Below are 14224 nucleotides of genomic sequence, written 5' to 3'. Positions count from 1 at the left end.
GTAGAGGTGTGCAGACACATAGGCAGGCGGGCCACCGTGGCTTACGGGCAGCAGGTGGTGTCCGAGGCTCAGACGCCTCGTGTCATGGCCCAGAGTTCCAGGCTGGTGCTAGAAGTGTGGTCTTGGTCACGGGAGCATCCAACAATAGGTGCACCTAGAGCCAATGGCTTGCCTCTAAGAAGGCTTCAAGCAGGGAGCATCTTCTGGGAGGTGGAGACTGCGGTCCAGGCTACACACTGCAGAGCAGCCGCAACCGGATGTTCCAGTTCGTGTGTGCTTCTGCGACCTGCATCTCTCAGCACACGCATAGGCTCTTTGCTCTGGGAGGAACACTGGTATAGCAGAGGACGTGAGGCTGCGTTCTGCCTGGGAGCATACCCAGGGGCTCCCTGGGCTCCACTGGACCAGCTAGGAGCAGGCATTGCCCCTCTTCTGGTCCTCTAGAGCCCTCCCCATTTCTGGGGGTCGGGTGGTAGAAATGGAAATTGTCCGCATTTGAAGTTAATGGCTGTGGACACCAAGGAAGGCACCATGAAGAGAGAAGCAGGCCTGCTGCCCACCTCTCTGGGGTCAGGGGTGGTGATCAAGTAGAGAGAGGGTGACTGTCCAGGACTGTTCTTCTTGGGGTCTCTGGCTGTGTCGGTCAGAGCTTGACCAGCAGAGATTTTCTGGCTGTCTGACTTGGGGCAGGGTCATCCGATTGTGTCCTTGAGCCTGAATTTCCTCAGTTGTGTGGGAGGTGATGGTGAGGAATCGCTGGTCTGGTGCCTCTTGGAAGAGTGTCCACAGATGGGGGCGTGCAGCGGGTTGGTGGATGGCAGTGACTTTACTATCATGATGTCACTCGGGGCAATGCGAGAACTTTCAGATGCCCCAGAGCTGGGCCAGGCAGTGTGGTCGGCCCTGGCCATGGGCGGTTGTTATGTAGAAGAATGAATTCAAAGGAAAAATTCCGTCCTACCACCACATTTCAGATGCCTGTGGTTCCAGAACATCTCATCACAGGACGTACTGCTGGGCAGTGCATCTCTAAAGTGTCTCTTGTATCCTAAGCAAAGGAATGAATGAATGAATGAATGAATGAATGAATGGATTTATTTTTAAAATTATTTTAAAATAAAGAAAAGATTTTATTTATCAGAGAGAGAGTGCACAAGTGGAGGAGAGACAGGCAGAGGAAGAGGGAGAAACAGGCTCCCAGTTGAGCAGGGAGTGTGACATGGGCTTGATCCCAGGACCCCGGGATCATGGCCTGAGCCAACGTCAGACGCTTAACGGACTGAGCCACCCAGGCGCCCCCAGGCAAAGGAGTGTGCTAAGTGGAACTCTGCTGTTTGAACCCCATTGGGCCAGCATTTTCATATAACTTCATTTTTCTTTTGAACATGGAAGTGCTGTAAACTCAGCTATTTAAAAAAAAAAAAATATTGCCGCTGCACGGTTTATGCTGTTGTTGGTCAGAAGACAATCTGCTGTTCCTTTTTGTTTGTTTTCTCTGATTATAGCACTTATACAAAACAGTGTTCTTTTCTTGTCCCCAGTGATGGATGTAACAGATATCATAAATGGGAAAGTTGACGACGAAGACAAGCAGCACTTCATTCCCTTTCAGCCGTAAGTATGGAGCCATCAGAGCATCGACGGGATAGAACATGGAGAACATGTGTTTGTAGTAATTCTCTTGGAAACTAAGTTTATAAGTTCAGTACCAATAGAGATTGCTTCTTTTCTAATAATGAAGAATTTGTGGAATCACTGCTGTCGTACATGGCATTTTGTAGCCCCAGGAATCTTGGGTTACAGTTGCTTAATGGTCTTGCATGGAGACGTTTTCTGTGTGTTTCAGGGGAGTCACCTTATATTACATGGGACACGCAGAAATACCCTTCTGTGAGCATGCGTGATTCTCTGCATCATGGATGTTTTCTAGTAGCTATTCACATACTCAAAATACAGTACATTCAAATTCATCACGGGAGGTGGCTCCTTTTAAAATAGAAAACTGAACAAAATAATTATGAATTGTTTTGTAAGGCGAGAAAGAATGCTGGAAGCAAATAATCATGCTGCTGATTTTCTGTCTCTGGGTTGCTTCGAGTGGACTGGGTCTGTGCTCGCCACTCTTAGGGTTTATCTAGTTCGGAAGCTGAGCGTGTGGAGAGGTGCGGGAAGCTTGGAAAACATTTAGAGGAGATTTGTTAAATTGATTCTCTGATTGGAAGGTAGATCCCATGGAAATGGTCAAAAGAATCAGTTATTTCCTTGGAGAGTAAGGTGAGAGAGTACCTATGTAACAGTCCGCAGCCATTTCACTGGGCACTTCTCCATCTCAGACGCCATGGAGAGGAAGGGGTTTAGAGTGGTTTAAGATAATCAGAAGAGACAGTTTCCTCCTGGGGGAGGGAAGTCTTAGAAGAGGTGACCATAAGGCGTGTTGGCATGACCTGTTTAGAATGCTCCGCCTTCTGCCTCTTCCCATTTCTGCTTTTACTTAAGTGGTTCCATGCTTGGAAAAAAAATTTATTTTAGGACCTGTACCTTGTGTTCAGGTGTTGGCCAAGGAGGCCTGGAGGCTGGTGATCCCCAGCGTGTGGCTGAGCGAGTCTCCCGGGGGTAAGGCGGGCTGGAGCTGTGAGCGAGGCTCCTCTTTGTACCACCCATTCTTGCATGGGGGATCCCCGCGCTCGGCCCCAGGCTGGAGAACCACGTGTTTAAGATGGGATTAGAGTGGTTTTCTTTGCTGGCAGGTGGTCTAGTCAGAAGGAAATTCTAGTCTAGTCTAGGAAATTCCACAGTCTGCTCAGTGGAAATTTTTGTGATCTTCCCAACATGAGACTAACTGAAAACACTGCATTAGCGAGCATGAAATGGGTGTCTCGCTACACAGAACTGGAGACACAGGTGTTTTGTGGCTTTATTCTGTTAGAGTTGCTCTTCTGCCCAATATGGTAACCTTCTGTCCAGTATGGTAATCATGAGCTACATGTGGCTATTTAAATTAGTGAAGATTGAATAAAAGTAAATACTTAGTTCTTCATTTACACTAGTCCCATTTAAAGTGTTCAGTACCACAGGTAGCTGGTGGCTACCGTATTTATCATTGCGGATCTGGAGCATTCCCATCATTGCAGAACATCCTGTTGGATAGTACGTCCTTGTAACCCCACCCAGTGAAGATAGTTACAAGGATAGTTACCAGTTCTGCACGATCTGGAAGTTTCCTCAGTAAACAAGGGAAACATCATCTTCGAACATGGGCAGATATTGAGGTAATAAATAAAATATACCCTTAAAAAATGATAATATTAAGTTGCTTCTTTTGCCCATGAGAAATAATGTAGCCCAGTGCTGATTTGAATGCTGTTTTATCTATTAGACCTCAGAGTTTCCTGATGCCCTGATGTACCACTGAGTTGAAATTACCTGTTGCCTGCTAGTATCTTCTGGGAAAAGTCAAAGAAAAAAAAGGAACTGTGGGTTATTGTTTGAAAAGTTCGGAGAGTTATTAGTTTTAGATTCCCTAGTTTAAATTTCAGTGGGACATGTTAGGAGCCATCTGAGCTAGCATATTGCCGCCATCTTTTTCTGTCTTATAGCAAACTCCCATCTTAAAAAATACTGTTACACGTTCAACTCTTACTGTAATTTGTGACTCCTTGCTCCATTAAAAGAAGACTAATACACAGATTAATATTTCCAGTGCTTGAAACAAAAGAGCAGCATGATTTTAATAGCAAAATAAGCAATGAAACCAGTTCTTTGGGAAATGCCATGCTAATGAAACTGTTTTTTGCTCCATTAAAACTGATTTATTCTATCACAGGATAAGTTTTAGGGAAGGAAACACAGTGCATATCTTTTTCTTTCTGTCTTTTTTAACTTGGTGAAGTAAATGAAAGCAGTCCTCAGCTCTCTTGAGTAATGTGGGCTCACACTTGGCCTTGGTTCTGGAAATGATTTTAAGCGTTAGGCACTTGATGTCCATTTTCTTGCTCTCATTGCATGCTGTGTTTGCTGTGCTACGTGGTATTTCTCTTTGCACGTGGTGCCTGTTTGTACTTACCTGTTGGTTTTAGTGTAGCTTCTATGAACAACTCATGGTCCACGGGACCGCCAAATGTTGATGGTTTACATTCATAATTGGGTCACAGTTTGACATTTCAGAGAGGGTACTTGTGTTCTCCAAAGACTGTGCCATTCTTCTCATACTTAATAATCAGAGGCCACATTGGGTAACACAGGTCGATGGAGCAGAGTGGTTGGTCGTCACCCAAGTTCCCCAAGCAATTAAGTTGTAGGGATCTTTTTTTTTTTGGTCTTGATTTTGCTTTTCCCTTTGCACCACCTGCCCCTTGACCTATGCCATCCATGGTCAGGAATTACTGAAATTGAAGAAACAGATCTAAACATTCCTTGCAATTAAATGTTGTCCAACCACATTATTTTCAGATAAGTGCCCTTTTTTATTATCTGGTAGAAAGGGAGTGGAGGCTTGGTGCATGTTTATGTCTGGGGATAGGGTCGACCTCGTTTGCTTTACTTCTTTTGTGTGGTTCAGCATTTTCCTGATCAATGCTCTTCCCTGTCTCTCTTGTCACCTATCCTGTCCTTTGTCGTGCGTTGATTCATGATGACTCTCTCGCATTCGGTGACGATGATCTCTTGTGTTCCCTTGTTACCGTGACCTCTGGGTCTCTGTGCCCTTTTGTCTCCTGTGGTCTTGGTCGTCCCGTGCCCTCCAGGCTCGCGTTGGACGACGCCATTCGACACAAGCCGCTGAACATGTCATCCCGTTTTTCACCCAGGGTGGCAGGGGAGAATGACTTCCTTCAGACTGTTATAAACAAAGTCATTGCTGCCAAAGAAGTCAACCACAAGGGCCAGGGTATGTATTCTGTTGTTTTATTGCTACAAATGTTCACTTATTACATGAACTTGGGATAATGCTGTATGGTTTGCATTTTAGTTTGATGATCATGATGGTGGTGATGATGATGAGGATGCTGCTGCTGATGGTGGTGATGGTGCTCCTGGTGGTGATGATGTTGGTGACGTGATTGGTGATGATGGTGGTGGTGATGGTGATGATAGTGATGATGTTGGCAATGGTGCTCATGGTTCTGATGATGTTGGTGATGAGGATGGTGATGAAGATGGTGGTGATCGTGATGATAGCGATGATGGTGGTGATGGTGCTCGTGGTTCTGATGACATTGGTGATGAGGATGGTGATGAAGATGGTGGTGATGGTGGTGATGGTGCTCGTGGTTCTGATGACGTTGGTGATGAGGATTGTGATGATGGTGGTGGTAATGGTGATGTTAGTGATGATGTTGATCATGGTGCTGATGGTTCTGATGATGTTGGTGTTGAGGATGGTCATGAAGATGGTGGTGATGGTGATGATAGTGATGTTGGCGATGATGCTTGTGGTGGTGATGATGTTGGTGATGAGGATGGTGATGATATGATGGTGATGGTGATGGTAGTGATGATGGTGGTGATGGTGCTCGTGGTTCTGAAGATGTTGGTGTTGAGGATGGTCGTGATATTGTTGGTGATGGTGATAGTGATGATATTGGCGATGGTGCTTGTGGTTCTGATGATGTTGGTGTTGAGGATGGTCGTGATATTGTTGGTGATGGTGATAGTGATGATTTTGGTCATGGTGCTCGTGGTGGTGATGATGTTGGTGATGAGGATGGTGATGATGATGATGACGTTAATGATGAGAACGAGGGTGGTGGTGGTAGTGGTGATGCTGCTGGTGGTGATGGTGAAATGGGCAGTGTTGGGTCATGATCTACATGGACAATGGATGTACAATGTATGGAGGTTTTATTGCTGGTCCCGCTTGTGAGCATAGCTGAGAGCCAACCCTTGGATGAGTGGGGGAAGGCTGAGTGGGACACAATGACATGTTTGCAAAGAGTCCAGAGTTGATGAGACCTCGAAGCAAGTAATTTGCCTTCCTGAGTCTTCTCCAGCTCTTCCCTCTCCTCCCAGCCATTTCTGAAAGCACATAAAGGATTTTACTAGAGAATACAGTCACTGTCCACCGGTTGTTACTCCATCTTTGCTGCTCAGAGAAATGTGGAGGCACTGGACACAGCCCAGCTCTGCGTGCACCCTTGGTTCTCTCTTCCATGCCCTTGTCACATGCTTGGTCCCAGCACATGGTTTCCTGGGCCTCTCCTTCCTCCCCCCCAAAGCTGTGGCTTTGTTTTGGAGATGAATCTCTCTTCAGTTTTGTAATGGAAGGGATTTTTCCTCCTGACTCCACCGTCTTGCACTCATCGTTTTTAATCCCACGCTGACAGGTTTCCCAGCAGCTGACCTTCTGTTGGCAGAGGCAATGAATCAATCACCCGGGGCTGGTGACAGTTGGCACTCGGGTTGGCCAGGACCGCTGCCAGAAAACAGCTGTTTATGGAGGCCTCGCCTCCGGCTCTAGGGCAAGTCACCTTCAGAACTTCTCCTACCTAAGGCTGCTCTCAGCAGCAGTGGGAGAACCCACTCTTTGGTCCTCGGTTAGATGCAGACTTATCAGAAACTCAGTGGAGCTTAAGTGGCTAGACCTCTTTCATGTCGAGTTATCTTATGTCACTAGCTTTTTAAGAAATGATTCTCTTGCCTCATCTCCCATTGTTATAAAGGAGAGTATGAATTGAGTTTGAAGAACGTTCTGGAGGAGGGAGAAGCCTTTGGCTTTCTCTGGTGTGAACCAGCCAGCCCCCTCCCTGATAAACAACAAGAAAACAAAAACCCTAACTAAAGCATTAATGAACTGTGGCCTCTGTTGACAGAGTGGTTTAAGCTGACCAGGACCCACCTTCTCATCAATTACCAGCTCTCTGATTTGCACTTTAATTGAAAACCATAGGGAGAGCCAATTAAAGCTGTTTTGATTGGAGCCAGCCTCAGCCTGGGAGCACCTGCCCCCAGACCCCAGGCTTCCACTGGATTGAATTTCTCTTTCAGAGCCATCAGATTCTGAGAAACACTGTCCCAGAGTTACACAGGAGAAGTCGAGGTTGGTGTCAGGCCAGCAGGAGGACCCACAACCAGGCTCATGGGTGTCGGGGTGCAAACCTGTGTCCCCAGAGCTGAGAACGGGGGGCTCAGTTTCTTGAAGTCCAGGAGGAGGGGTGTTTCCAGGTCACAGTGAGAACTGAGAGACAAGAACATTGTTTTTTCAAGGGGACCCCAGGTACCTTCCTGAACTGAGGTGCCCCTGGGCAATGTTGCTGGCTGGTTTTTAGATTGTCCTTGAAGCTAAAGTGAATGTCTCTCTTGGGGCTCACTGGCAAGCCTGCTTTTGTGTGTAGCACGGAGACCAGAGAGAGAGAGAGAGAGAGAGAGAGAGAGAGCGAGCTGTGAGGCGTGTAGGTTTGCCCCCTGGAGCTCCGTGTTTTCACCAGTGGTGACCCACGCTGCCCCTGGTGATGTCTGCCTGCCGGTCGGGCTGCAGTGGAGTCCCGGGCAGCACAAGGGATGGGAGGTGGGCGGTCGGCACAAAGAACCGGGGAGCTTCCCATGCTCATCTGTTCTGAGCTCCTCTCTAGGCTTTGCCCATTTTAGGTTGACGTCCGCATGTTTATTTGTCGCAATTGACATTTTTTATGTTTAGCCCAAATTATCCTGAACCCTGACCCCAGAGGTGCTGGGTGTTTAACGTGGACAGCGAGACTGCAGACACACCCGGACCTGGACCTCCGTTCCTATTGTTTGCCAGAGAATGTATGCTAATCTCTTTGGTTTGTAGCTACTCTGGTTAAGCAAAAGTCAACCTAGAGTGCACTTTTTCTTTGGAAATTGGCCTCATTTTCTCCTTTGAGGAAAGTGTTTTAAACCCAATGTAATCAGGAGAACTTAATCTCCGTGTTTAAATCGTGTTATAACAAATTGAATTGTGTCATTAAGTTACTTCGTTTATGAACTAAGATGGTTGAGCAAGCTGGTATTTGTGAGAAAGAAAAGGTGTTGGAAAGGCGGCGGGAGTTTTGCGAGGTGTTCTTAAACATTTCTCTGTCTCTGACCTCTGTAGGTGATCACTGTACCCCGTCCTACAGGGCCTTGTGAAATGTCTTTGAGTCCCATTCATTCTGGGGACATTCATTGCTTTGGCAGGTTTTTGGGGACTTGTGTGAGATTTGAGAGCCTGTCTGCAGCACCCTGGTGTCGCCAGAAGGGATCCCATGTGACTGTGTCACCTCCTCTGATAATTTCCCCTTGCATTTCCACGGGTGTCCCTTTCACATGGCTCTGCTCTGCCAGAGGACACAGCCATGGGTTCAGTGCCTGGCCCTTCAAGGGACCGCTCCTGCAGTTCCAGAGCGTCACCAGCCTGTGGTGCTTTTTTGGGAATTAGAAAAAGAGTGCCCGTCATCTGGGTGATTAGGGAGATGCAGGCAGTGCCTGGGTACACAGCTTGGGGAGCAAGAGTGTGGGTAGGGCTTAGCTCCCACTTGGCTTTCTTTCCGGGGCCTTGTGGCAGGGCACGTTTTTTTTTTTTTTTACAGATTTATTTCAGAGACAGACTTACAGAAATAGTGTGAGAGAGAGCATGAGTAGGCAGGAGAGGGAGAAGGCAGCCTTCCCACTGAGCAGGGAGCCTGGTGTGGGGCTCAGTCCCAGGACCCCTGAGATCATGACCTGATCCTAAGGCAAATGCTCAACTGACTGAGCCCACCAGGTGCCCCTGCAGTGCACATTCTGAGCCATGAGACACAGCCCCCTGTTCTGGTGTCGCACCCTGACATCGTCTTAGGGACGTCTCTTTATTGGTTATGCTTCTTTCCTCTTCCTTCAAACCCTCCCTCTTATGATTTGGAATTTTAGATTCTGAAAAGAAACAAAGGAAAAACTATGAAAGGAAAGGAAAATACCACGCATGAAACAGTCTACCTTAGATAACACATGTGTTTTTGTTTTTGCCTCTTTTCTCTCCCAGTTTCTCAACAGAGAGGCTTATGCCTCCTCCCTCTGACCTTGATTTTCTGTTTCTTCTTTGTCCTTCTCCCATCAGCATTGCCCCCCCCCCCAACCCCCGGCCTTAGCAGGGTGCCCTCGCTGAGGTCTGCGGTAACACCGGCTGCTCTCTGTGCCAGGACTCTGCCCTGGTGCCCTGTTCTCTGGGCTGCATTTTGTGCCTGTGGCCGCACTGTGCCACCCCTCTGGGCTTTCCATTTTCTCTGGCCTCTGATGTCCTGTGTGAGCTTTAATGTTGGGAATTCAGTGTGGAGTTCAGGGCCCTCTTCTTTCTATTCTTGCTTGTGCTCTCACCTTCCTCCCCTAGGATGCATGTTTCCAGGGAGCAGGGACCATTCACCACCACTCAGCTCAGCACACTGCCTTCAGTAGAAGGCCAACGGGAGAACTCTACACTCTGTCCACCAACGTGCATTCCAAGTAGATCTGGGAGACACCTGATGATCCCACACGGGAGATCACCTGAGGCCTTCAGGACGTGGCCGGGGTGTAGGGTTTTCTGGCTCAGGGATGGGTATTCCTGGCACCTGCTATTGCTTGTGCCCATGGCCCTCCCCTGTAGCCACCCCTCCTTCGTCAAGTTCTGGTTTGATCTCCACATAGGCCTCTCCACCCCCACCTCCATGGTGTTGCCTGGGTTCCTGCAGTGTCTTCTCTGCTGGGATCCTCACTTGGCTCTGAACTTTCCCCCCTCCCACCTGCTCACGAACCCCCACGATCCCCAGAGTACTGTCAAGTGGGGTCTTGGTACTTGCTTGTCTTTCCAGCCTCCCCACTCCTTCAGATGGAGCAGTTCCCACCATGGCTGATTGGGCCCTGCAGGGTTGGGACCCTGCTGCCTTCCGAGCCTCCTCTCATGCGTCTCCCCCTGCGGCTCAGGTCATCCAGCACCCGGGTAGGCACCCAAGCATGCTCCTTGCTTAGGGTCAACTCATCTCCTGATCTCTTGTGATGTCCCTTCGGGAGAGCCTTGGTGACCCTCAGGATCCCCATCTTGGGGATATACTCTCCAGGTGCCCTGGACTTTTCCTTACAAAGCTCTTGGCCATTGCATATTTCACTGAGCCCGTGGGTATTTTACTCGTGGGACAGAAGCTGAGTCCCTGGTGAGGATACAGTGAATGTTTGCTCTGTGTCTGCTGTGCCCAGTGTGTGTTGGGCACACAGTAGGTGCTTACCGACACTTCTGAGTAGATCAGAGGGATTGTCTAGATGGCAGGAGGAGAAGGCTTCACCACCTGGCAGAGAAAAAAATGTCATCATGACTGGGTTTTCACCAAAAGTGATGTAGGTCTTAGCAGAGGATGGATTTTTTGGGCCGGCTGATAAGAGACAGGAAGCTCGAGAAAAAGGGTGTGAAGTTTGGGGTTTCATCAAGCAGAACGACTCTGGACAGCAGCAGCCTCAGGTGATCTCCCGTGTGGGATCATCAGGTGTCTCCCAGGTCTACTTGGAATGCACGTTGGTGGACAGAGTGTACAGTTCTCCTGTTGGCCTTCTACTGAAGGCAGTGTGCTCCCTGGAAACATGCATCCTAGGGGAGGAATGGGCTGGACAGACAGATAAACACACACACACTAGTAGTGTTAATGAGAGCAAATGCCTTTGTATTCTTATGGGCACTTAGGGTCCTGCAGGGCCGAGTGACCAGAGAGCTAGCAGGCCAGGCCTCCAAGGTCCCAGGGATGGAGACCCAGATGTGTCAGCTGACAGCGACAACCTCCCTTCCCACCTGGAAGCGAGGCTCTGTCTTTTGAATGGCTGAGAGAGCCATGTACCTGATTTGTCTCCCGCCTTTGATTTTGTTAGAAAGTGCCTGCTGTATTCCCTCTTTTTACTTCCTGTGTGCTGGCTGCACAGCAGTACTTTCCACAAAATGCAACTCTTGCTTCGCATGGTAGAGGGAGAGGTTGGCAGATAGCCTCAGCTCACAGCTGGCAGCAAGTTCACCGTGTTCTCTGCGCAGCAGCCCTCCCGTCTAGCTTGGGGTTCTGGAGTCTTCAGTTGCCCTCCTTGGAGGGAAGAGCCAAGTAGGGGGCAGAGCATTAGTTCTCCTTCACTGTGATGTCATGCCACAGAGGGACCAGGCTTCCCTGGCTGTGCGGGAGCTGACTTGCTGGTGGCTCGCAGCCCAGCACCGTGCTCCCCACAGTCTGTGAAACTCCCTGGGTTAGGGAAGCTGTGCATTTACCTCCTGAACTTCACTTTGTGCTGTCATCCTTCTGGGGACAATGGAAAAGGAGAGTTTTCTTAATCACTCCTAGAAAAATGCTTCTTCCTGATTTATCTTCAGTGCCTATGAGAAGAGTCATTGGTTCAGGGCAGGTGCTGTGCATTGCTGCTGCTCTTGTGCCTTCGCCAGGGCACGGGGCCCCTCCAGGGTAGGGTTTGTTACCCCCGCTAGTCAGATGCAGGGGATTCCCCTGTGCCAGCTGTCTTTCCCTAGCCCCTCTCTTTCTCTCGCACCCATGTTTTCTCCAAAGATGTTGACTTGTTGACTTGTGAATTACCAGTTGCTCATTTGTTGAGGTTTTCCTGAAAAGGTTTTCTGAAATAATCTTTCAAAAATATAGAAGATAAAACATGACTCATGTGTCCATTGTTTTTCTAGGTTTGTGGGTAACACTGAAATTACTTCCTGGAGATATCCATCAGATTAGAAAAGAGTTTCCTCACTTAGTGGACAGGACCACAGCAGTGGCTCGGAAGACGGGGTTTCCGGAGATAATCATGCCTGGTAAGAACTGATTCCTTTTGCGCTCTGGGTGTGGTGTGGATGTGGATGGCGTTCGGGGAGCTTGTACAGCTGGCTGCAAGGTGCAGTATGGGGATGGTGTCCTGGGGGAGCTCTGGCAAGCAGAGAGTTGAGCTGGTGGGAGGTGATGTGTGAACCCCAGCATGGTCATAGTTCATCCCTGCAGGCAGGAGCTGAGGCCAGTCTGAGAGCTGACCACCTGGGTTTGGGCTGCGGGGGGGTGGCTTCTCTTGGTTGTCTTAACCTGCTGGTGGGAGTGACTTTTGGTGGCATTGTATAAGGATAAGCGAGGGAATGGATGTTTTCAGAAACCCAGCCCTGAGAACCTGAGGTGGATTTCCACCACCAGCTGGAATAAACATCATCATTCCCGTAAGCAAAGCCTCTGTTACCCTTAATCTAGAAGCCTTTCAGGTTATCTCTGCCCCATATCATCTGGTGAAAAGGAAGAATGGGAGTGAGACATTCCAACAACCCTGGCTGCCAGGCTACGGGAGCTGGGTCGGGGAATCTCAAATGTAACGAAGGACAGTGGAGCATGGGGCCCTTTCAAGGGCCCTGTGGGCTTCACTTTAGGTTGTGCTCAGTGGATCAGTCGTGGTGGTTGGTTCACTGTAGGATGAAGGCAGCAGTTTGGTGATGGTAACGTAGGTTCATAGTGAATGTCCTGTAACTTCTTTGGAATCATCTAGAACGTGTTCAAAGTTAAGGGGCACAGTTTAGGTAAATGGACCCTACTAGGTTCCAGACCCTCAGGGTCGGTTGTGGGTTAAATGTCTCTTCACCGCTGTGGTCCCTAGCCTCAAACTTCACCTTCAGCCCAGAGGTGAAAATGCAGGACCTGGAGTCTGGCCTCCATTTGGAGCTGTGCCAGGGCTCCTCCCCAACCTTGCTCAGCTGTGCTCTGCTGCTCTGAAGAGAGTATTGATAATTCTTACCCGTAGGGCGGGGTGGAGTTGGGATGCTGTAGTGGGTAAAGTCACAAAAACACAATTCCGGCTCAAATGGCTGAGCCCTAAGCATAATCACTGGCTTACGTCCCTGAGCGATGGACAGCCGGGCTCCCTTTCTTCATAGTAGTCTCTGCTGCGTTGTCTCCTGTGCGTATTGACTTTGTCGTCTGGGTAAGGGCTCTGCTGGCTTCCGTGTTCTTTCCAGACCCCAGTGTCCTAAAGGAGATAGTGTGCTTTGGACCCACTGTTGCCCAGCAGGGAGCCTGGGCGTCCTGCAGCCTGATCTGCTCAGGACCCTGCCCCGTGGCCCCTGGACAGCGATGGGTTGGGCAGTGGGGTGTGCACATCAGCCACCTAGACGTCCGTGCCTCCCAGCGGCAGGGGTTGTAGGAGGGAGACAGGGACACCAGACGTGTGTCTGGGTAGACACCTGATCAAAACAAGAAAGGAGGGGCAGCAAGTGAACGTTGACACCTGAAACCTGCTCAGTTCCTGTTACTTATTAGTACCGCTCAGACTCGGTAATGGATGTTAAGCTTCTTAAACCAATAATGGAATTCCGTGTAAAGATTAATCTCATATTTACATAATACTTTTCAGTTTCCAAATAACATTCATATTAATAATCTGATTTGATCCTCACGAGATCCTGGGCAAGCCCGTGAATATTTATCCTTTATATCTGTGGGATACTTTTTGGTCTGCTGATAATGCTCATGGAAGTCTACACGTTGGTGTTGAACTAATTGCAACTGAAATTAAGCCATAGCCTAAAGTTACACAACTAATGAGCAGTAGAAATGGGGCCACACCACCGCACATTCAAGGATTCCCCGTGGTGTCCCTTTAAGGGCCCTGCTGCACATTGCAGGAAGAGCTGTCCGCTCACTGCGTGCCCTGTCAGAGCTACTGGTTTGTGTAGTGTAGGGTAGGTGGGGGTGTGTTCCTTCTGCTTCCTCGATGTCTCGGGGCTGTTGTGGGTCATTGCGTTCTCTGGCTGGTGAGCTGATGTAAAGAACTTCTCAGATTGGTTAGGCTGGTGTGTAGCAGCTTCCCCATACAGAGGCTGGTGTGTAGCAGCTTCCCCATACCGGAGGAAAGCATGAGCTCCAGCTCGCTGTGAAACCGAGGGGTACCTTCAGCGGGCAGGATTGAAGTCTGTGCACAGCAAATTAATTTGGAGCTCTTAGTGGATGCATTGCTTGCATGTGGAATTGAAATGAAATTTATAGATTAGGATGACATTGGGTATTCGTCTTGGGTGGTCTGGGATGGCCTCATGTTCAAAGAGAGGCCCGGGAAACTTCTAGCTTGTACTGGTCATATTTCCCTTTATAACTGACCAACCTAAAAGGTAACTCTAGACCTCTAAAATAATCTCCTCATAGATTCCTGCAGAAGCCTTGTAGCTGCCTGTTGTTCAGTGGGTTCTGTGTACTGAGTTGGGAGTTGGGGTTCCTGTAGTGTGGGACTCTAGCTAGAGGGAGCCACCATGTTCTCTATGGCCAGGGAATCGTCGACAGGC

At 48.9% G+C, this 14224-nt stretch overlaps 1 protein-coding gene across 3 annotated transcripts in view; it reads left to right on the top strand.

The window, feature by feature from the left end:
- DOCK1 (dedicator of cytokinesis 1) overlaps positions 1-14224 on the top strand; it is a 497269-nt gene that overhangs the window by 78935 nt on the left and 404110 nt on the right. For 2 of the 3 annotated variants that reach the window (XM_045068856.1, XM_045068858.1), the window contains exons 11-13: positions 1542-1614; positions 4743-4885; positions 11603-11728. In XM_045068856.1, the coding sequence (XP_044924791.1) occupies positions 1542-1614; positions 4743-4885; positions 11603-11728 (342 nt within the window). The remainder of the gene's footprint in view (positions 1-1541; positions 1615-4742; positions 4886-11602; positions 11729-14224) is intronic. The other variant, XM_045068857.1, reaches the window with a different exon arrangement.

Source organism: Mustela putorius, unplaced genomic scaffold, assembly GCF_011764305.1.
Source record: "Mustela putorius furo isolate JIRA1106 unplaced genomic scaffold, ASM1176430v1.1 tig00003909_pilon_pilon_pilon, whole genome shotgun sequence".
NCBI classification, from domain to species: Eukaryota; Metazoa; Chordata; class Mammalia; order Carnivora; family Mustelidae; genus Mustela; species Mustela putorius.
This window is presented reverse-complemented; position numbering and strand designations above follow the sequence as displayed.